General features: G+C 39.6%; 1 protein-coding gene across 4 annotated transcripts in view; it reads left to right on the forward strand.

The window, feature by feature from the left end:
* The window catches only part of LOC142336163 (2-Hydroxyacid oxidase 1-like), a 78,054-nt gene that overhangs the window by 29,921 nt on the left and 25,461 nt on the right, over window positions 1-22,672 (forward strand). For all 4 annotated transcript variants that reach the window (XM_075384774.1, XM_075384776.1, XM_075384773.1 and 1 more), the window contains 2 exons: window positions 9,369-9,538; window positions 12,142-12,241. In XM_075384774.1, the coding sequence (XP_075240889.1) occupies window positions 9,369-9,538; window positions 12,142-12,241 (270 nt within the window). The remainder of the gene's footprint in view (window positions 1-9,368; window positions 9,539-12,141; window positions 12,242-22,672) is intronic.

A 22,672-nucleotide genomic window follows, 5' to 3' on the forward strand; every position in this document is an offset into this window, starting at 1 on the left:
AAGTCAAAAGCTCGCTGTTACTTGTCGGCAACGCCACTGCCACGAGATTGTTGATACAACAAACACATGAAATTAACTGTCACTGTTGTCCCGAACAAACTAGGAAAATTTTTACGGATTATTACTGGATATTTCGGTGTCAAGCAGTAGTAAAACAAACCATTAAACACTGTGTTCTATATCGCCGAATGATCCAAGACTTTAGCATTCCTAAAACGGCAGATTTGCCTTCGGAAAGATTGCCTAAAATTAATCAATTTGTCTTCGAAACAACTGGACTTGATTTAATTGGACCGTTTCCTGATAAGAACAAGGGCAAATGTTTAATCGGTACGTACTACTATTTACATGTCTAATTATCAGAGCAGTCCATCTCGAGGCCCCAAATGGCCGTAGCACCGACTCAACAATTAAATGCATAAGACGTTTTGTCAGCCGGAGAGGAAAACCCAACAAATATTTTTCAGACTGCGGAAAATCATTTGTTGTTTCAAACAACAGCCACCAGTCCAGCATTGCCAACCTAATAGCGTCAAAATTATTTGCGGCAAAATTGCACCTTGTGAAAATTGAAATCCTATGGAAGTTTAACCCTCCAGCGAGCCCGCATTTCGGCGGAATTTGGGAGCGATTATTGCAGATTTTTAAACTGTCTTATAAAGTCATTGGGTCACGAACGCCTACCGATGAAATATAATGCAGAGTTACGTGTGAGATAGGCCCCTAACAAACGTTCCAAGTGATATAAATGATCCTTTACCTCATACGCCAAACCACTTTCTTCTAGGTCGGTCTTCAATCATTTTGCCTCCTGGCTTTTTTATTGGAGACGAAAAGAACATTTCGAAAGCTTGGCGTACATCGCAATAAATAGCGGCTAACTTCTGGAATCGTTTGCTGCGAGAGTACCCTCCAGGACAACAACTTGGTTCCAAATAAAACAAAAGTTCAAAAAATCTGAATGTTGGCGACTTAGTATGGATCCTTGAGGACTTCACCCCCGAGTCCTGGCCTGTTGCCAAAACAATGCCAGTTTTTACCGGAGATGATGGGATCTTTCGATCTGTCAAATTGAAAACCCCGAGCGGTGAGCGAATTAGGCCGGTCATATAGTTCAGCAAATTGTTTTCTGACTAAATTTTGAATTCATAGGTTCTACAATGAAAAATGCAGCTAGCGGATTGTGTTTATTTGATCCCAATTTTCGCAAAATTATCAAAACTATAGCTTACCATTAATTTTAATACAATTCAAATAATTTCAATATGAAAACGCCATTGTAGCAATTATTTGCATACATTCGGTCTCATACGCTTTCATAGGTGTTACCTTCTTCTACTCCCCAATAATTTGGACTACAATCGCGATTTATTTGCTTAAATTTTAAAAAAAAACGCTTTCCAATTGCCAACAATTGTTTTATTGCAAATTCTTATCGATCGTGCTTGTTAACTTTTTATTGATATTATTTCTTAGAGGTTCGTCTCTAACCCCCTGGCTCTCGTTTGATAATTTTGTTAATTTCGTTTGGTAATTCGTTTATTAATTTAGGTGTCTTTTTTTTACGAGCCACCCGATTAGTTTGTACCCTTGTATTTCCATTACCATTATTTTGAATTTATTTCATTATCCAGCTGGATGAATGATTTAACACTTACTACAACAATATTATTCTTTTTTTGCAATTCTGCAAATGGGGCCGGCGATGTCAAGGACAAGTTGACTTTCGATCGATTTCGAGAAGAAAAGCCGCAAAACAAAAACAATCATTTTCAAAACCTGATAGAAGTAGTTCACTTCTCAAAACTTTTTATAGCAACAAAACAAGTGAAACAAAACGAATCAAAATTTATTTTTCTTTAATAGTACACAATCAAAATTGTCCTAATTACATTCCCCATCCCAACATAATTCTTTAATTTTTTTGGCATTCAAACAACCCAGAAACAAGATTTCAAAGCAGAATTCTTTGCTCTGAAAAAAAGTGACGATATATCCAGTTCAAGAAGACTAAAACATCTATCCCCGTTCTTAGACAAAAACAACCAACTTCGACCGAGAGGCCGTTTGTCAAAAGCAAGCCTTTTGATGACTTCCTGTTACCCTCTGTTACTTGACGGCAACGCCACTGCCACCAGATTGTTGATACAACATACTCATGAACTTAACTATCACTGTTGTCCCGAACAAACTAGGAATATTCTTATGGATTATTACTGGATACTTCGGTGTCGAGCGGTAATAAAACAAACCATTAGACACTGTGTTCTATATCGCCGAATGATCCAAGACTTTAGCATTCCTAAAACGGCAGATTTGCCTCAGGACAGATTACCTAAAAACACTCAATTTGTCTTCGAAACAAATGGACTTGATTTTATTGGACCGTTTCTTGTAAAGAACAATGGCAAGCTGTTTAATTGGTACGTACTACTATTTACATGTCTAGTTATCAGAGCAGTCCATCTTGAAGCCTCAGATGGCCTTAGCACTGACTCAACAAATAATTGCGTAAGACGTTTTGTCAGCCGGAGGGGAAAACCAACAAATATATTTCAGACTGCGTAAAATTATTTGTTGATTAGAACAACAGCCTCCATTCCAGCATTGCCGACCTAATAGGGTCAAAATTATTTGCGGCAAAATTTCACCTTATAAAAGTTGAAATCCTATGGAAGTTTAACCCATCAGCGGCCCCGCATTTCGGCGAAATTTGGGAGCGATTAGTGCATATTTCTAAACTGCCTTATAAAATCATCGGGTCACGAACGCTTACCGATGAAATATTATACAGAATTAAGTGTGAGGTAGAAACAATTATGCACTCTAGGGCCCTAACAAACGTTCCAAGTGATATAAATGATCCTTTACCTCTTACGCCAAACCACTTTCTTCTAGGTAGGTCTTCAGTAATTTTGCCTCCTGGCGTTTTTATTGGAGACGAAAAGAACATTTCGAAAGCTTGGCGTACATCGCAACAAATAGCTGCTCACTTCTGGAATCGATTGATGTGAGAGTACCTTCCAGGACAACAAATTTGTTCCAAATGGAACAAAGGTTCAAGGAATCTGAACGTCGGCGACTTGGTATTGATCCTTGAGGACTTTACCCCCGAGGCCTGAGGCCTGTTGCCAAATTAATGCCAGTTTTTCCCAGAGATGATGGGATCGTTCGATCAGTCAAATTGAAAACGCCGAGCGGTGATCGCATTAGGCCGGTCATCAAGTTGAGCAAAGTTTTTTCTGACGAAATTTTGAATTCATAGGTTCTACAATGAAAAATGCAGCTAGCGGATTGTGTTTATTGGATCCCAATTTTCACAAAATTATCAACACCATATCTTACTATTTATTTTAATACAATTCAAATAATTTCAATATAAACCGCCATTGTAGCAATTACTTGCATACATTCGGTCTCATACGCTTTCATAGGTGTTACCTTCTTTTATTCCCCAATATTTTGGACTACATTCGCGATTAACTAAATTAAAAATAACGCTTTCCAATTGCCAACAATTGTTTTATGGCAAATTCTTATCGATCGCGCTTGTTTTAACTTTTTATTGATATTATTTCTTAGAGGTTCGTCTCTAACCCCCTGGCTCTCGTTTGTTAATTTTGGTAATTTCGATTTGTAATTCTTTTATTAATTTAGGAGAGTCGTTTTTTTACGAGCCACCCGATTAGATTTGTACTCCTTTATTTCCATTATCATTATTTTGACCTCATTTCATTATCCAGCTGGATGGATGATTTAACACTTACTACAGCAGTATTATTCTTTTTTGCAGTTCTGCAAATGGGGCCGGCGATGTTGAATTTCGATCGATTTCGAGAAGAAAAGCCGACAAAACAAAAACAGAATCATTTTCAAAACCTGGCGAAATTAGTCGACTTCTCAAAACCTTTTATAGCAACAAAACAATCGAAACAAAATGAATCAAAATTAATTTTAATTTAAAAGTACACACTCAAAATTGTCCTAAAAACATTCCCAATCCCAACATACTTCCTTAATAGAAGCAATTATTGAACACATGTTCGTCTTTTTTTTACAAAAATTTTATTTGACCAATTTTGGGCTTCTAAGTTAAAAAAATACTCTGACTTCTCAAGTGACTGTGTCAAGCTTTACTTCATCGTTTTGAGTGATTTCAATTGCTCATTCTATAATTAAGTTTCCTATTAATATAAAAGTTATTGATAGCGGTTGAGTAACAACGTGCTTGTAGTCTAGTTTACAAGATGTCTGGCAGCTAGCCTGGATATCTATGGCGCGAAACCCGATGAGATCCGAGTTTTTCCACCAAAAAACTTCCAGGCTACACGCCTAAATTAAACCCAAAATTAAATTGCTCTGGTGTGTCGTTCGTTAGTTGGTTGATAATTTTCACATTCTTGATTACATTTTTTCTCAATCTTTGCTCATAAATAAAGCTCTCAACTGATAGCATGCAATTGGGAACCCCTTAAATATGTAATTTTTCATTTTTAAGAATTTTTTCTTACGTTACTTTTTTACTATGATTTCGGAACAAAATTGTTTTGAACAAAAAACTAGTTTCAATCTTGTTGAAAATTTTTAAATTTGACATTATTTCAACGTTTTTGCTAAAAAAGCAAATATTTTGATCAGCTCTTAACGATAAAATAACGATGAAATCCACGCGAAAACGTCTCGAATACGTTTCTCAGCGTAAAATATATTAGAGGTACCGGTTACTTGAACCTGCTTGAAATCATTGAAGCCTAAAACACGCAATTTTTGAGTTTAATGGAAGTCTGCTCTTGGTTACGTATATATAGGAACTTATATTTACGCAGCAAACTTTGTTTTTTTAAAAACAAAAACTTGCAAATGCGTTTATTGATACAATCGGGAGAGATTTTTCCGTTCACGGCCGATAAAAAAATTCATTCGGTTTCATATTTACTACTAATACTAAGTTTGGTTAATTTTTTTGTTTTGATCGTTATTGTATGGAACCTAAAGCTGCTAGAAAAGAGCAAATGTTGGGCAAGAAATAGCCGTTTGGGCCATGAAATTATGTAATTGACTACTTATTTCAAACGTTTTTATGCTTATGTAAAAGAAAAAATGGCAAAGGTCTCATCATATTCTCTTGCCTCGAATTTGTATTTGATCGTCCGCCTCTAAACTGAATCCAATTGAAAATTTATGTCCAGTGTAGAAGCAACAAATGCGAATGCCAACCGTTTTTAATGAAAATTGGAAACAACAGTATCGGAAATTCGACACACATGTTTTGAAACTTGCATGAAAACTAGACAAGCCATCTACAAGATGTTTTATAGCTTAGGCGATTTTACTCGTTACTAAAAAGATAACGATGGAGGTAGCAGGAATTGTCTTTGTCTTTTCATTGGTCTTGAAAATAATTGTTACGCGCACGTCCAAATCTGCTTTTGTTGGTAGTCTCACTCTTCGTCCCAGAAATAGTTCAACCGGAGATTTGCCCCTCGTCTTTGAAATGTTTCGATGTGTCATCAGTTCCCTTTGTTTGCAGGAATGCCCGAAACGACAATTTGAGGACAAGCTTGAAGCGCCCGCTTCACTGTCTGAACTGCTCTCTCAGCTCTTGCAATAGCTCTTTGATGATAGAAAGGTGATTAAATTCTCTTAACTCCAAGTGATTCACACCACTGTTTACGGTCACCACTTAAAACCCCAAGACCTTTATAAAAAACTAAAGTTTTGGTATTCCGAATCATGCTAATTTTTTTTACTAAAATATACTTTAACTGTATCTGATTATCTATTTCGCGAGAAAGCTTTTATCCAGCCTGAACCCGCGTCCACAATAACTAAGATGTTGCCTTGGTCCTAAACCTAACCCCACTCCATGTGGAGCCGTTCCCAATCGTATGCTTCTGGCCACGTATAGACTGTTTTTCCCAGGCTAGGCATGTTCCTATGACAGTTACTACCAAACAGTTACTAACAAAATGTTGAAAGCCGTGTGTAACGCCATGCCACCATGCTATCATTCTAAGTGATGCATCAGTTTCGTTTCTACTAGAATGTGTCTCATGCGCTTTTGCCAAAACCAAATGTTTGAGTGGAATGAAAATAACAACAGCTGAAGATGATTGCATTGTGTATGGTCAGTGCATCTTTCTGTTGTACCGATCTTTTCTCCACTTCTGAACATTGTTTCCAATTGCCGCTTTTGTTTTGTTCCGTTATGTCCCGGGAGAGTCTGTTTGTTTCATGTTAGTTTAGATTTTTCCTTGGGTCACCAAATCATACTGAGCGAATTAGATGTTGTTGATTGCGAAGCACTCTCGGTTGTTGTCGGATTCATCGTCATCAAAATCCATTCTGCTCAAAGTATCTGCATGTGGTATCTGCTCTCCTGGTGGTTATTTCAGCTCCAATTCATCGAAACCTATTAGAGCTACAGCTCATGTTGTGATTCTAGTTGCTGCCGCTTTTTGGGATCTCATCTGCTGCAAAGAGATTTTTGAGTGGTTTGTGGCCTGTCTGTAGGGTAAATTGTTTTCCAAGAAGAAATAGTTTCAACCTTGTGACCATAAAGACAATTGCCTGTGCTTCGCGCTCTGTGTTTGATTGGTTTTCCTCCGCTAGAGTCAATTTCCTGGAGACATATATTACTGGATGTCGTTCTAGCAAAAAAAATCCCGCCAATTGCTTTTTCAGAGGTGTCAGTAGTTGCAGTGGCTTCTTTTTGCAAACTGTAAGGCTGTACCAGAAAGTTCGCACATAATTTATTTTTTACAGCCAAAGGTTTTTTATTGCATTTTGACCCACGAGAAGTTGTTATTGTTCATGTAATTCAGAGGTACCATTTTTGTTGCAGAATCAGGAACCATTGTCGTAAAAATTTGCGAGCACAACAAACGATTTGAGTTTTTTGTTGTTAGTTGGAGCTTTCGCGTTTTCTTGTCAACATATTTAGGATCGGGTGCTATTTCTGCCTGAAATTGAGTATCCCAAAAAACTAACGATATTCACTGGTTTTGAGTTAGATTTTTTCTCATTGATAGTAAAGTTTTTCTCAAGTATTCGATTCTTGACAGCAAGCTTTCTCTTGTCAAACACCTCTATGGCAGCTCCACTGACCAACACGTCGTCTTGAAAAATCACAACACCCTTGATTCCTTTGAATGTTGATTCGATGCATTTCATTCTCTGAGCTAGTCAGCGCATCTGGAACAGTCCATGAGATGTGCTGATTGCGAATATGCCTTTTGCCTCTCCGTCAAGTTCAATTTCTTAGTAGGCATCTGCGAGATCAATTTTTCCCGAAGTATGAGATCCACTTAAGTTGTGGAAGACTATCTCTTTTTCTGGTATTGAGTATTCCTCATCCATGACCTTGCCACTGATATGCGCTTTCAAGTCCACACAAAGTCTCAGTCCTCCGCTTTTTTTCTCAGCCACACCACCGGAGATTCATTAGTTACTCTTTCTGGCTGTACCGGTTCAAGGATGCCTTGTCTCACCGTCTCCAACTCCTCTGTGACCTTGTCTTAAAGTGGTAGAACTATTTTCTGGCTTTGCAGAACATTGACTTTGGCCCCGGTATTAGCTTCACATGAGCACATTTGGACCACCAAGTAGCCCAAATTCTTAATCAGACTGCACAACTGCTGGTTGCTTTTGTGTGCTCCTGCTCCCGTTCAAGTCACAAGTAAGTGATACAAGAAATTGATTACCTTATCGCGTTAATTGATGACAATCGTAAGCTTCGACTTGTCTTATTTTGCAATCTATTTGAGGTTTACCAAGCTCAGTCCATTTGTTTGATGATATCACTGTGCTATCTGCACCTCTGGTTACCTGCATTTTTGTTTTGCTGTTATTTTTTGAGATATATTACCATGTCGTAGACAAGCTAAAAATTTGCTCTTTAATATAAAACACATTCCCGTCACCGAAGCTGGAGATGCTTGCACTGAAGGAATTTCTTCTTCACAAAAATTATTCTGTTTATTTTACTTACCTGAATAAGTTTGGGATTTGCTTCTACACATTTCTGAGAAGTAACCACCTTTTCACAGGTGTTGCCTTTTTTATTTAGCACTGGACAGCGTCTACTAGAATTTGGGTACCACCACACCTGGTGCACATGTTGTTGCTTTTTTGCTTTTCTTATCCGTAATTTTTTGTTTGATTTTCTAAAGGTCTATTTGAAGTTTTACCCAACTTCTTTCCCATTTATGGGCTTATTACCTGATGAAGAGCTTGAACTGTAAGCTATCAGCTATTTAACCAATTGATTTTGCTGGTTTTGATTTAATACTATCTAGTAGTCTAAGATTTGATTCAGGGTCCCTAAATCTTGAGATAAACTTTATTTTCACTAACTCCTCTTCGGGTAATTCGAATGTTTCGAAGTCACCATACTCTGCATCTTCTCTGGGACGTGCCAGGAAATCGTCGTTTAAGAATTGCATCTCGCCCGCACATACTAAGAAAGAGATTGGTTACTGGCAGGTCCACTATAGTACTATCGGTGTTAAATTTGTCCTCTTTAGTCTCTGCGCGACTTTTCACCACAAAAGACAATCCACACAATAGCTGATTTTGCATTCTGTAAATCCAAAATTTGTCTAGCTGCTGATAGTCTGGATACCACTGTGGTAGTAGATAACACGGGTCAAAAGAATTCAATAAGTTGAATTTTAAGTTGAAATTGGAACTGAAAATATACAAAATTTTGCTCTTATTTATATTACTTGTCTATGAGAAAAATACAGAGAATATTTAGATTAGCTGAAAACATTTTACTTGATTGACATGCGAAAAGATCTTAGTTTCGGATGCCGGTCGTGATTTTCTATTTTAATCATTATTTCCTCAGAATCATATATGGCCTAGATACAATCATTAGTTGGAGGTCAGAGGATGTTAGAATCAGGTTCCTATGGGTGGGAGAATTTACTTCTGAAATCTGATTAATTGGTCAATAAGATAATGATAGCGCCAAGACAAAATTAGAATTGAGTTTAGCTTGCGGTCATTGCTAATCGACATAGCAGCAAAGTTCATAAGGTAAGTTCTTCTTTCGTTCTTTGAAACTTTAAAAGATAAAACTTCTAAGTTTCTTGATGTTTCTTCGAAACCGTCACATTCGTGCAGTTATGTTTTTTTTCAGCTAGAGGGACTTTCGCTGGATTTCCAAATCATTATGGTCTCTTTGTGGCCCAATCAGCCATTCATCTCATCTGCGACAATTTATTTTAAGCTTATTGAGAATTTTTTTTCGGTTACACCTGTTTGTTTGTTTGTTTTTTCGGAGGGGCGGGGCTAAAACCTCGTCCTGGGAGCTAAATAAATATATGGTCCTAATTGCACGCAAAAAAGAACCCTTCTTTCAGATTGCGTCTCATTCCCAGAGTGCTGCGTGACGTGGAGGGAGTGAGTGTGGGGGGACTGTCCATTTTGGGGGAGGAGGTGTCCAGTCCAGTGTGTGTAGCCCCCACTGCTATGCAGAAAATGGCTCACTCCGATGGGGAATTGGCAACTGCAAGAGCCTGTGCTAAACATGGTAAATTGCGCCGCATTTGAAATCACAAAGTAGATTGTCGTCATACAGTTTATGTAATAACCCAGCTTCTGGTATTCACCAGAGCTTTGGTGCAAAGGTAGCAAGCCTGGCCACGGTTCTGGAGATTGTTGATTCGAGTACTCTAAGCTCTAATTCTTTAGTAGTATAGGGAGTTAGCAAAAACCATAATTGGGTTGTTAAACTTATTTGTTACTTGGAGGTCCATTTTTTTAGTCTGAGCGCTTGTCTAAAGTAAACTGATGCTTTTGTACTGTTTCATTTACCCAAAGTCAGAATAACCAATGCCCCAAAATACCTGGTTTCAACACCATAAAAGAATCTTAGCAATCATACTCAGTCTTATAACTATCTTGATAACCATGTTAAGTAATAAATGGTTTTATAGAATCATAGACAGCAAGCTTGCTAAGATCAAACAATTCTTAGTGAACATAAAAAAATCATTAAAAATTAGTGGTCACGTAAAAAATGTCAAAACAATTTTCTTGGTTTTAAATGAAAAATTGAAAATTTTCATTTCTCAGTGGTCACAAATGAAAATTTGCTTTCAAAAAATTTCATTGTCTGAAGTATGATGTAGTCAGGCAGTTCAGATTTTTCCGTCTAAAAAGCGGGAAAACTCTTTGAAAAAAAAATTAATTAAGAAAAGCACATTTTCTTTGTTCTACATTAAATTAATCCCCGGCGCATCAATGCGCCTGCTTAGTTCAGTTCTTGTGCTTTATGAGAAACATAGCTGGGTACCGGTTCCCTATCATAAACAATTAAACATTTAAATTTTTTGTCAATATTAATTAGTAAAATGAGGGATTACACTGCAATAATTAAGCTCCCTGTAGCAGTTTTCTAATTAAAATGCAACTATTCTAAATAAAGTGCTACTTGTTGTTTTATATTGTTTTGCACCAATTCTAGTATTGTTTTACGCCAATTCACTTAAAGGCGAATTCGGCTCCTTTTAAAAGTGATTTTTGCTTCCAGTCATTAAAAACGCAATATGCGCTCCCTTATTAAGAGAAATCTGATTACGGCAATTTTGCGGAATGGTCTGCAACAAAAAGTTGTTTGCGGCGGAAAGTAGATTCTATTTTCATGTCAATTTTCAGGTGGCCGCCGTATTGGCCGAAAGGGCGTTTAGCCGACAACCAAAAAATGAGAAAATTAACCGACAATTTGAGTAATATGAGCGATAAAACTTTTTCTGTGATTGGCCAATTTAAAACACTATTTCGTAAGCGAACAAATATACCGCAGTTTTTTCATCAACTAGTGTAACAAAGGTCTATCAACTAATGTAACGAAGGTATTTAACTGCATCTGGCCATACCTGGCGGGCCATGGCCATGCTTCAGCGGCCCGTGGGACTTGATGTGAATCTATCACAACCGAACTACTGATTTATGGACCAATTGGACTTTAATGACCAATTATGATAAAACTGTCGGCTAAATTTCCCATTTTTTCTTTGTCGGCTAAACGCCCTGTCGGCCAATTTTTCTAGCACCCAATTTTCAGCATGCGAAACCTGTGCAGAGTAAAAACAGTATCGGATTTTTAAACTTGGGTTAAACTGTTCAGAATTAGTTTTGAGTCTTTTGCATCATTGATCAGCATATCTTAGTAGTTATATCTATTTCATAGTAACATAATTCGTTAAAGGGAAAAATTGTACTAAACTACACTTAGAAATAAATAGTCAATTTATGATTAATTTTTACAACTAATTTTTACAAAAAAAATGATTCATTTTTTCGGATGCAAAATTTGGAGTGTTTTGAGTTTGACATGAACTATTATTCCCTCTGAACTAACCTTTCATTCCCTTTGAAATTAGATTCCTCTTCAGAAAGCTCTGGCTTTCTCTTTCTCGTGCACGCTGGTCAGTTTTAGCTATCACTGGATTAGATTGGGAAGTTCAGCGATTCCCGACATTAAACAGTTGGTCGAGGTAAGGGCCCCTCCCCAGATGGAAGACTAGAATAGAAAGCTGACACCCCCCCCCCCACAAGTGCTAAAGCTGACAGAACTCATTACTACATGAAATGGGGATAAGGACAATAAAAAATTATAATCAACTAATACCCTGATACCAGTCGATTTCCCGAAGTTTGTCTTTTTGGAACTAGTTGGTTTATAACAATTCTAGAATAGTCGAAATAATTTTACTGCTATTAACTGATTTTTAACGGTTAAATGCTGATTTTGTCTGGTATACCCGTGTATTATGCTGAATTTCCTTGGTTTTCTAATGTCATGAATGTGCATACTCAAACCTTTTACTATTGGATTATCATGAATCAGTACTGGTTTACTATCATACTAGGGTCCGGATAGTCACCCACAAACCAATTTGTTTTAGTCGTTGTTGAACTATAATAATGATCACATGTGATATGGCTTAAAACTATTTAAATATGCCGGATATCTGTCGTTCTGGTCGTAATCTTTTCTGAACATAGACATACTTTATAAAAAAACTCAAAAAAGTTCAAAGAACTGATCTGGTATATACTATTGAAATGTGATACGCAAGTGATTGAAGTAGCTATTCATTCATCAAATCAATACTTTAACTATTTTAGGGACCCTAATGAGCCTTAGCACTTTAACGACAACGGGGCTAGAGACGATAGCTGAACAGGTCCCCAATCTCAAACGGTGGCTGCAACTCTATATTTACAAGTAAGACGAGCCCTTTCAACGAGTACTGTTCTGAAAAAACGAGTTTAGCTGAGGAAAATTTAATCGTGTTAAATAATTTTAAGACACAACGAACCTGGTGGGAGACAAAACGAACTATTGATTGGTTAGCTTAAAAAAATTATATAGAAAGCAAAAGCAGAAAAAAGATAACTAGGCCCTTCGTTCTTTTCTTTCGCAAAGATACTAATATCAAGAGTCGCGCCAATCAAAAGTGCTCCTAGCTCTCTTGCGGCCCTCAAGTATTTTTGACCATACATTTTTTTGCTAAGCAATTTAAAGCCAGAAGATCCCGCTTGTGGTCCAGCTAAGCAAATACTCGATGCCAAACATCAATACAATCATTTTTGAGTGTGTAACGACAGTGAACTGAAGACAATGCAGAAACGAAGGCAGTGTAGAGCATAAATAACGCTCAAGTCAGTGGTCACAGTAAATGCATGAATATAAATAAATGATCGATGCTGTTTTTACCCTTACAACTCAGCCTTGTCACAACTTCCCTCAAAAAATAGAAAATGATTTCTCCAATTACGCAAAAGAACCGCCTGGGAATGACAAGATCTAATCGAGAATTTTTTGCTCAAAAAATGTGGAGCAATATTACTATTGAAAGAAAAGTCAAAAACGTTTTTGGTTGTACTTATAGCCATAATTCATTACATGCATCTGTGCCAAGTTTTCTTAGCAGTACAAATTTTATTTTAGCCGACACAAACGTTCACATCTCAAAGATCTAAAAATGAGATAATTTAAGGCGTACCCGATTTGGGCTCTAAGGTTTATAGTGATAGAGTTACTTATTTCTGCGCGCAAAGTAGAATTACCTAATTATAACTGACTAACCGTCTACGGAAAACACTGAAGGACAACTTCAATTTTAACGGCGTTTAATATATGGAGCATGGAATCATTGATATACACATTGTGGACAAATTCAGAAGACTGGTTATAAGAGATTGTCATGCTTTATCTAAAAGAGAACAGATTTTTCTCAGTCTGTGATTGGTGGTGAGTTCACTTAAAAGATTTTCATCTGCTTCGTCGATCCGGGATGAAGAGTTTTTGCTCTGGCTGTTAATTTTAGCTGAAAATCTGTTCGTTTGAGTTTTGTAAAGTAAGTGGGTGACTTGTGTCCTCAGTCAGTTGTTCGTCTGTGGAAGAAGTCAGAGTGAAACTTACAGGGTAACCTGACGAATAACTTCCTGTCCCAGCTTGTTCAGTCACACTGACTCGTAGTAGTAGCAGTGAGAGTTTCGGGTGCCAACTGCAGAATGAGGTGTCGCATTTGAGTCAGTTTGGCTGTACAAAGAGTTTTTGATCATTTTGTTCATTTGTACTTAAGCTGATCAGATTTTTCAGCTCATCTTCTGGTTAGCATCGTTTTTAGCTACTGTAATTCAATCGTTCCACTTTTTAAATCGGCAAAAAGGAAAAAGACAGACAATTGAATTCGCCAGCAAGGTAAGTAAAAATTACCGAAGAGAAGAAAAATAAATAAAGTTTAGTATTCAATGCAATTAGAGTTTTCGATTGGACTTTTTTGCTAAAGCCAATAAGTAAGTTTCCTAGTTGAGAAAAGTGCGTCTTTGAGTGCTGAAATCTGTCTATTGATTTTTGTTGTTTCCCAAAATGGAGACCTGAAGCGCAATTTTGAGGACCGCAAAAAATTTCTGGAAACACCTTGTCGCAAACAAGACACGCTGCAATGACTCCGGGGTAGAGCTCGACATTGTAGTGGCAGGCCTTTGCCAAGAGATGTTTCAGTAACTTTTTTCGCCCTTCAAGTGTGTGGTTTGCTAGTTTGTCCGAAATCCAGTCGCCACACCAAAGACTAAATGTATGGCCGTACATACACTTCGTAGAACCAACCTGGATCCCTCGCAAATGATCGGTTGATATGATTATAGGTCAAAGAAATGGATATTTGGCGATGAATATAGAGCGATGCTAAGATGTGGGAGGTGGCTTGTCCGTCTCTGTACAAAAATGTTGTATGGAATGATATTTATGCATCGTATGCTCATTTAACTCTTATTTTTACATTGGTATTCATCGTTTACATTCATCTGTGTCTGGTGTAAGAAAAGATCTTGTAGTTATAAGGGGTCATATTTTCGGTAGAGATAGTAAGGAATTGGCTCCCTTAAAAAAGTGCTTAATTATACGTTGCCACGATCGGCCAAGACAAAAAAAATAATTTGAAGTGTGCCAAAAGCATTCGGGAAGCGGCTTTCTTCGGTGTGTTTATTTTCTAATTGCTTGCGTGTGCAAATAACATTAGTGATTATAAAACAGATTCCTGTGGGGTAGCGAGAAAGTTATTTCGTTCTGGGACATAGACTCCAAGTTCTCTGTTAATTTATAGGGTATTGATAAATTGATATTTTTGAAAATTTGATCTAGTTGGGCAGTGTTTTTGTCTTAGGCGGAACCAAAAACGACTAGGGCGGACCATACCAGATGAAGTAAATAATTATTCTTGCGGAGTAGGGTGAAATAGGGTTAAACGGACTGGGAAGAGTAACTGTGTCTCAAACCAGTGAAACGCCTCTGACGTCTGCGCTGGGGAAAATTGGTATCGTAACTGTTGAGACGTCTTAGCTAGAAGTTATTGACTACTCTTGGGTCATTGAGGACGAGGTGGAGGATCGGCTTGGAGGTAATTTTTCGTGGACAAAGTTCGATCGTAGGGAAGAGGATGAGGGATAGGGTTCGTGGACATTGGTAATGTCATCGTTTTCTGAGCAGTGGGTAGGGATGGTATAAAATTGCGTTCCGATATTGCAAAAATTTGGAATCTGTTTCAAGTGTTGATTGTTCTGCCTGATCTGCCCAAGAAAAGGTAGTTAGTGGAGTGTGACGTTGTGGAAATGGAAAAATCATAGGTTCTCGTATAGAACTTCGGGTTGGAATTGCTTGTGGAGCAACTTCTTGAGGAATACTGTGTTGGGGTTGATTGTTATCGGAATTTCAATCGTTGTTTCCGAGGACTGGAAGAGGGGCTGGAAAAGGCAATGGATTTATCCGGGAGTAGATAATACAAATTGTAGATAATACAAGAGTTCAAACCGTGGCTGTGTTAGCGAATGTGCAGGTCTTTGCATTTGGCAAGGTTTTGATTCTAATGTTGAAGGTAAGATACTTCTAACCTCCGTTCTCAGTGGGTCGAACTGTGTCACTTCGATGTTCGGTGGCGTCAAAGCAATTTTAGCGTACTCTAGAATTCACCTTGAATGAACAGCCGAAGTGTCTCTAAAGCAATAGGAATTCTTTTAACCAAGTGCAATGTACATTTAGAAATAAATCTTCAGGAAACTTGAAAAACCGGGTCAATTTCATCGAAAGAATGTGGAAGAAAACCAGCTTGCAATGGCTTTCTTTTATATGACAGATAGTTTCCAATTGAAGATTCCAGTTGAAAAAATGTAAAATCTATTGTAAAACGATTGGAGGATCTTAGCAGTCATGGATTGTTGTTAGCAACGCAGTGGTACGTTTTTTAGAGGAGTTGTTGTATACCGGTAATGAAAAATTTTATATTAGAAGTATTAAAATTTATGTGTAAAAAAATCAATTCAATTTTAGGCTGTAAATGGATACTAGATGAAGAGTGTTTTCTTCTTTGGTTCTTTGGAGTAGACTTATTGTTATCGTTTTCTGTATATGAAGCATATCAATTAGTTGTGAGAAGTCACCTAAGAAACCCGAGGCCAAAAATAATTTGAACTGTTCCAAAAGCATTCGTGAAGCGGCTTTCTTTGGTGTGTTTGTTTTCTAATTGCTTGCGTGTGCAAAAAACATTAGTGATTATAAAACAGATTCCTGTGGGGTAGCGAGAAAGTTATTTCGTTCTGGGACATAGACGGCTGGTTCTGTGTTAATTTATAGGGTATTGATAAATTGATATTTTTAATTGCTCTCAAACGAAATTTGTAGCAATTATATTAGTCCTGTCGGTCTTTTTTTTATGCGATTTTTCGCTTGACCAATTTTTCGTCTGACGCTTTTGACTTTTCGTCCTCAAAAACGGGATAAACAGGTAGCGCCCAGCGGGCATTATGTTCTCTTAGAGCCTTTCAGGTCTGTTTCAGCTCAAATTGTCTTGGAGACTTATACTTATACTTATGGTGTAGACACCCCCCCCCCCTTTGTTGACCCCCCACCCACACTATTGGCTCAACCCCCCCCCCACCGCGCTTTTGCCCCCCCCCCTACCCAGTGCTGCCCCCATCAGCCCCCGGTGCACCCCCCCCCCCCGTAGCTAGCCACTGACCAAGCCAACCGCTCGCCGGTCGTTTGAGAGCAATTCGCCCGACGTTAGTCGGTTATGTTTAAAAATTTGATCCAGTAGGGCAGTGTTTTTGTCTTTAGGCGGAAACAAAAACGACTAGGGCGGACCATACCAGATGAAGTAAATAATCATTCTTGCGGAGTAGGGTGAAATAGGGTTAAACGGACTGGGAAGAGTAACTGTGTCTCAAACCAGTGAAACGCCTCTGACGTCTGCGCTGGGGAAAATTGGTATCGTAACTGTTGAGACGTCTTAGCTAGAAGTTATTGACTACTCTTGGGTCATTGAGGACGAGGTGGAGGATCGGCTTGGAGGTAATTTTTCGTGGACAAAGTTCGATCGTAGGGAAGAGGATGAGGCATAGGGTTCGTGGACATTGGTAATGTCATCGTTTTCTGAGCAGTGGGTAGGGATGGTATAAAATTGCGTTCCGATATTGCAAAAATTTGGAATCTGTTTCAAGTGTTGATTGTTCTGCCTGATCTGCCCAAGAAAAGGTAGTTAGTGGAGTGTGACGTTGTGGAAATGGAAAAATCATAGGTTCTCGTATAGAACTTCGGGTTGGAATTGCTTGTGGAGCAACTTCTTGAGGAATACTGTGTTGGGGTTGATTGTTATCGGAATTTCAATCGTTGTTTCCGAGGACTGGAAGGGGGGCTGGAAAAGGCAATGGATTTATCCGGGAGTTGATAATACAAATTGTAGATAATACAAGAGTTCAAACCGTGGCTGTATCAGCGAATGTGCAGGTCTTTGCATTTGGCAAGGTTTTGATTCTAATGTTGAAGGTAAGATACTTCTAACCTCCGTTCTCAGTGGGTCGAACTGTGTCACTTCGATGTTCGGTGGCGTCGAAGCAATTTTGGCGTACTCTAGAATTCACTTTGAATGAACAGCCGAGGTGCCTCCAAAGCAATAGGAATTCTTTTAACCAAGTGCAATGTACATTTAGAAATAAATCTTCAGGAAACTTGAAAAACCGGATCAATTTCATCGAAAGAATGTGGGAGAAAACCAGCTTGCAATGGCTTTCTTTTATATGACAGATAGTTTCCAATTGAAGATTCCAGTTGAAAAAATGTATAATATATTGTAAAACGATTGGAGGATCTTAGCAGTCATGGATTGTTGTTAGCAACGCAGTGGTACGTTTTTTTAATAGAGGAGTTGTTGTATACCGGAAAAGAAAATTTTTATATTAGAAGTATTAAAATTTATGTGTAAAAAATCAATTCAATTTTAGGCTGTAAATGGATACTAGATGAAGAGTGTTTTTTTCTTTGGTTCTTTGGAGTAGACTTATTGTTATCGTTTTCTGTATATGAAGCATATCAATTAGTTGTGAGAAGTCACCTAAGAAACCCGATGTTTATGCTCTTCGGCCTAAGTCTTGCATACCAAGACAACTTTTCATCAATATTTGTATTTCTGAAAGTCGCAACTATGGTAGCAAATCAAGCTCTATAAATACATCATAATCGCGCCATTGGCACACAAGTTATGGTCAAAAACGGGAAATCCCTTACTATAAATAATATTGAAAGTGAACGTCAACCACTTCTGACTTCTTCAATAAAATCAACATATAAAAAGCTTCAACGAAAATAGGTTGGGGGAATGAAAATCATGAAATGAAAGGGTTTTGGAGGACGAAAGTGTAGGTGGGGGGAGGAAAATGAGGGTGTGGGGGAGATAAAATATAAAGGAACTTGGTTCCTTTACACTCCCGGCAACAAAAGCAAGCATTTGATATGAAAATGTAAACACAATAAAGCAAAAAGTTTTCATTCCGACATTGAGTTTTGTGTGTGTGTGTGTGAGTGTGTGTGTGTTTCGATGAACTTGTTTCAGTGACCCTCCGGCGCACCTGACGATTGTGGGAACACACGGCTTAGAGTTACTGCTGGTCTTTGTACCATTCCTGTAGCCGTCTGGATGTCGAAACTCCTGGCTATCCCGTCTGAACCTCTGTGTGCTTTCACAATCTTCCCAAGAGGCCAGATGCCTCTGGGTGTGAACTCCTTGAGGACCCACACAATGTCACCTTCATCCAGCTCATCATGTGATTTTTGCCACTTCGTTCTCTTGTTGAGCTCAGGAACATATTCCTTCAGCAACCTGCTCCAGTAGTGATCAAGTAGTGTCTGCGTCAACTTGAAGTCCTTAGTGGAGAACCGCTGGTTGCTGTTCACAAGAGGTTTCAAACACATGTGAGGTCGGCGAAGGAGGAAGTGATTCGGAGTAAGTGGTCCCTCATCTGAGATGCTGCAGCCCACATGAGTTAATGGCCTGGAGTTCAAAATTGCCTCGGCCTCTGCCACAACTGTCTGGAAAACTGAGAGTGTTAGTTTCCGACTGCCCAGCACTATTAGTAGACTCCTCTTCGCGGTCTGTATCAGCCTCTCCCAGACTCCTCCGAAGTGTGGTGCCAATGGAGGGTTGAAAGTCCACTGAATGTTCTGTTGAGCCAATTGCAGTCTGATGTACTCATTGTCTGGCTTGTAGCTTCTCTGGAACTTTAACTTCATTGCTTGGTTGGCTCCAATGAAGTTTTTGCCATTGTCACTCACAATGAGGTCAGGGTATCCACGTCGTGAGACAAATCTGCGGATTGTCATGAGAAGACAATCAGTTGAGAGGTCATGGCATACTTCTAGGTGGACAGCTCTGGTGACCAGGCATGTGAACAAGCAGACGTAGTGCATCTGGGTGCCCTCTCTCTTGTCCTCAATGTAGAAAGGTCCAAACATGTCCATTCCTGTATTGACGAAAGGGTACTGCTTGTTTGCATCTGGAAATCTGAATTCAGGAAGATCGGCCATCTTGGGTCTCACATTGTCTGCCCTCCATCGTCTGCAAATGAAACAGTATTTCCCCAGACTTCGCAGCACTTTTCTCAATCCAATCATCAAGAAAGTCTGTTGCAGGTGAGCCTTCACATGTTCCACACCCTGATGGCCACAGTCATGGTGCGCCTTTTCAATCAACAGTCTTGCAATTTTGCTCCTGCTATGGAGAAGAAAGGGATGTTTTGCATTGTAGGTTAGAGGTGCCTTGTTGAGTCTTCCTCCTACCCTCAAGAGTCCGTCTTCATCTAGAAAGGGTGTGAAGGGCATCAGCTTGTCTCCTTTCTCAAGATTGCCTCCCTTCAACAGTGCAGAAATTGTTCCTGAGAACAACTCGTTTTGGGACCTTTTGATGAGGTAGTTCCTTCCCCTGTTCTCATCTGATGCAAAAGTGTTAGTGTTGGATGTCTCAGGTGATTCGTTTTGTCTTCTAGTTCGAACTTTTGCCCTGAAGCGTCTTATTGCCTGGAACACCATTCTAGTAGAGTTGAGCAGTCGACTCCATGTTGAAAATTTGTCAATCTCAATGACCGGCGTCTGAAGTTGTGTCGCTTGTGTGGCGCATATGTGGGGATCACTGTCCTCGGCAAAATTCCAAGAGTCTTGAGGTTTGCTCAGAAAGTCCGGTGGTTGGAGCCACAGCTTTGGTATGTCTGATGGGGTGAGGCCTCGTGTTCCATGGTCAGCGGGATTCATCTTTCCAGGGATGTGTCTCCAATTCTCTTGGTTGGAATTCTCGTGAATTTTGGTTAATCTGTTGGCAATGTACATTTTCTGTCTTTGCTTGGATTGGATCCAACCAAGTGTAGCGGTGCTGTCTGTCCAAAAGTGTTTTGAACTTATTGTAGTTGTCATCTCGCTCTCACAGAACCCAGCTAGCTCTGCTCCAAGTGTTGCAGCTTCCAACTCCAGTTTTGGAATGCTCAACTGCTTGATCGGTGCTACTTTTGTTTTACTGATCACATATCGGGATGTGGAAGATCCATCGGAGTTCGTTGTCCTCACATAGACTATGGCAGCAATTGCACTCATTGAGGCATCAGTGAAAGTGTGAAGTTGATGGGTTCCATTGGTGCTGGGAATCAAGCATCTGGGATTTTCAATTGGAGTCATGTTGTCGAACTCATCCATCCACTCCTGTAGTTCCTGTTGGTAGCATTCTGGCACAGGTTGATCCCAGTTTCTTCCCTCTTTAATGATTCTTTGGAGGCTGCATCTAATTCTGATGGCAAAGGGTGATATCAGTCCAATTGGATCGAACAGAGAAGCTGCCATTGAAAGAACCTTTCTTTGGGTCATCTGTTGTCCTGTGTAGAGAAACTTCGGTTTTGCAAACATCAACTTGTCAGTTTTGGGGTCCCACGTCTGACCAAGGATTCTTTGGGCTTTCATTTCCGCCTTGTCTTCCAGTAGGTTTTCTAATGCGGCTGGTCTGTTGCTCAAGAACTTCGTCAGATTGAATCCTCCTGTATGTAAAACAGTTTTGATCTCCTCTGCACTTCTGCGGGCCTCCTCTTCAGAAGGGTAGGTCTGCATGAAATCATCCATGTAGAACTGCTGCATGATTGATGTGTAGGCCTCTGGATGTTCTTGTTTGTGGTCATTTGCACACTTCTGCAGAACAAATATCGCACAAGAAGGTGAGCATGTGGCTCCAAAAATGAGTCGATTGTATTTGAAGATCTTTTCATTGCCATCCTCTGTCCAGAGAAAACGGAGATAGTCTTGGTCTTTTGGTTGGATGCCAATCTGCATGAACATTGCCTCGATGTCCGCTGTGATTGCCACTGAGTACTGTCTGAAGCGGAGAAGAAGGCCATGCAGGTTGCAGAGTAGATCCGGCCCTGTCAGCAATGCATCATTGAGTGAGAGTCCCTTATATTTGGAAGCAGCGTTTGTGACTCTGCGGATTTTGTCTGGTTTCTGTTTGTTGATCACTGGGTGATGGGGAAGGTACCAGACAGAGTGTCTGCAACTGGGGTCTGCAGTTGTGATGTAGTTTTTATCCAAATCTTTTTTGATTGTTTCCTCATAGCGGTCTCTCAAGTTTGTGTCCCTCTCCAACCTCTGCTGCAGAGCGTGCCACTGAACTTTGGCCATGAAGTAGTTGTTAGGTAGTGTGATGTCTTTCTTCCATGGAAGTCCAATCTGGTATCTGTCACCAATGTGTCTTATGGTATCATTGAGGATGAAAACCGCCTCCTAGTCATCTGAAGACTGTCCCTTTGAAGAACACTGATTGAAGTTCACTCCTTCAATTGTCCAGAAGAGCTGGAGAAGATCTTCATCTGGATCGTCTTGCCGTCTCTTGATATGATTGAAAAGTGTTATGTTTGTGCTGTTTGACTGTCCGACCCTCTTCTGTGTGTACCTCTGAGGAATGGGCCCTGTCAGTGTCCAGCCAAGCAGAGTGTTGACTCCGTATGGTGTACCAGTGGGTCCCGTTGTGAACTGTCTGGGAACTGTTGCTGTGAATGCGTCTGCTCCAATCAGTATTCCGATCCGGTTGTCCCTGATTGTTGGAAATCTTATGCTCTGGAGGTGAGAATGGTCTCTGCAGATCTCATTCAACATTTCAATTTGAACTCTTGGCATGCGAAACTCGTCCATTGCTGTTGCGTACACAGGGATTCTGATCACAGGACAACTGCTGTACAAAGCTCCTATGCCGATCATGACATCTGCTGTTTTGACTGAGTGTTCACCATGAAGTGAAGCTAGTGGTAGGGTTATGTCTTTTGGTTGTTGAACTTGAAGTGCATCAGCAACCTTCTGTGTTATTTGAGTATTGTCACTGCCACTGTCCAGCAATGCGTAGGTTTCAATGCAAAGATCTCTGTTGAAAAGTGTTACTGGTATTGCCTGCAACTGAATCTGCGGTCTGATCCAAGAAGTCTCCTGCTGGTTGCTGCAGGTGTAGTTTTGTTGCGGAGTAGTTGCCTGCTGCTGAGCCACAGTGCGTTGATTGCTACTCTGCTGTCTGTTGTTGTTGTCGTTCTGCGTGTTCATCGGCTGAGGGTGAAAACCATTTTTGTTCCAGTTGCCCCTGTGTGAAGTACTGCTGTTAGATCCACAATGTCTGTTTTGAGTTCCACTCTGTTGGTTGTAGTTTGAACTCGTCTGCTGCCTTTGGTTTTCATTGTTAAAGTTACGTCCATAGTTTGACTGGTTTTGGTTGGTTTGGGGTCTGAAGTTATTTTGTGAGTTTTGGTTCCAGTTCCCATTTGGTTGTGCATATTGTTGCATCTGCCTTGCATCTGTCCTATGGAGTGT

Source organism: Convolutriloba macropyga, chromosome 3, assembly GCF_964194025.1.
Source record: "Convolutriloba macropyga chromosome 3, txConMacr16.3, whole genome shotgun sequence".
NCBI lineage: Eukaryota > Metazoa > Xenacoelomorpha > Acoela > Convolutidae > Convolutriloba > Convolutriloba macropyga.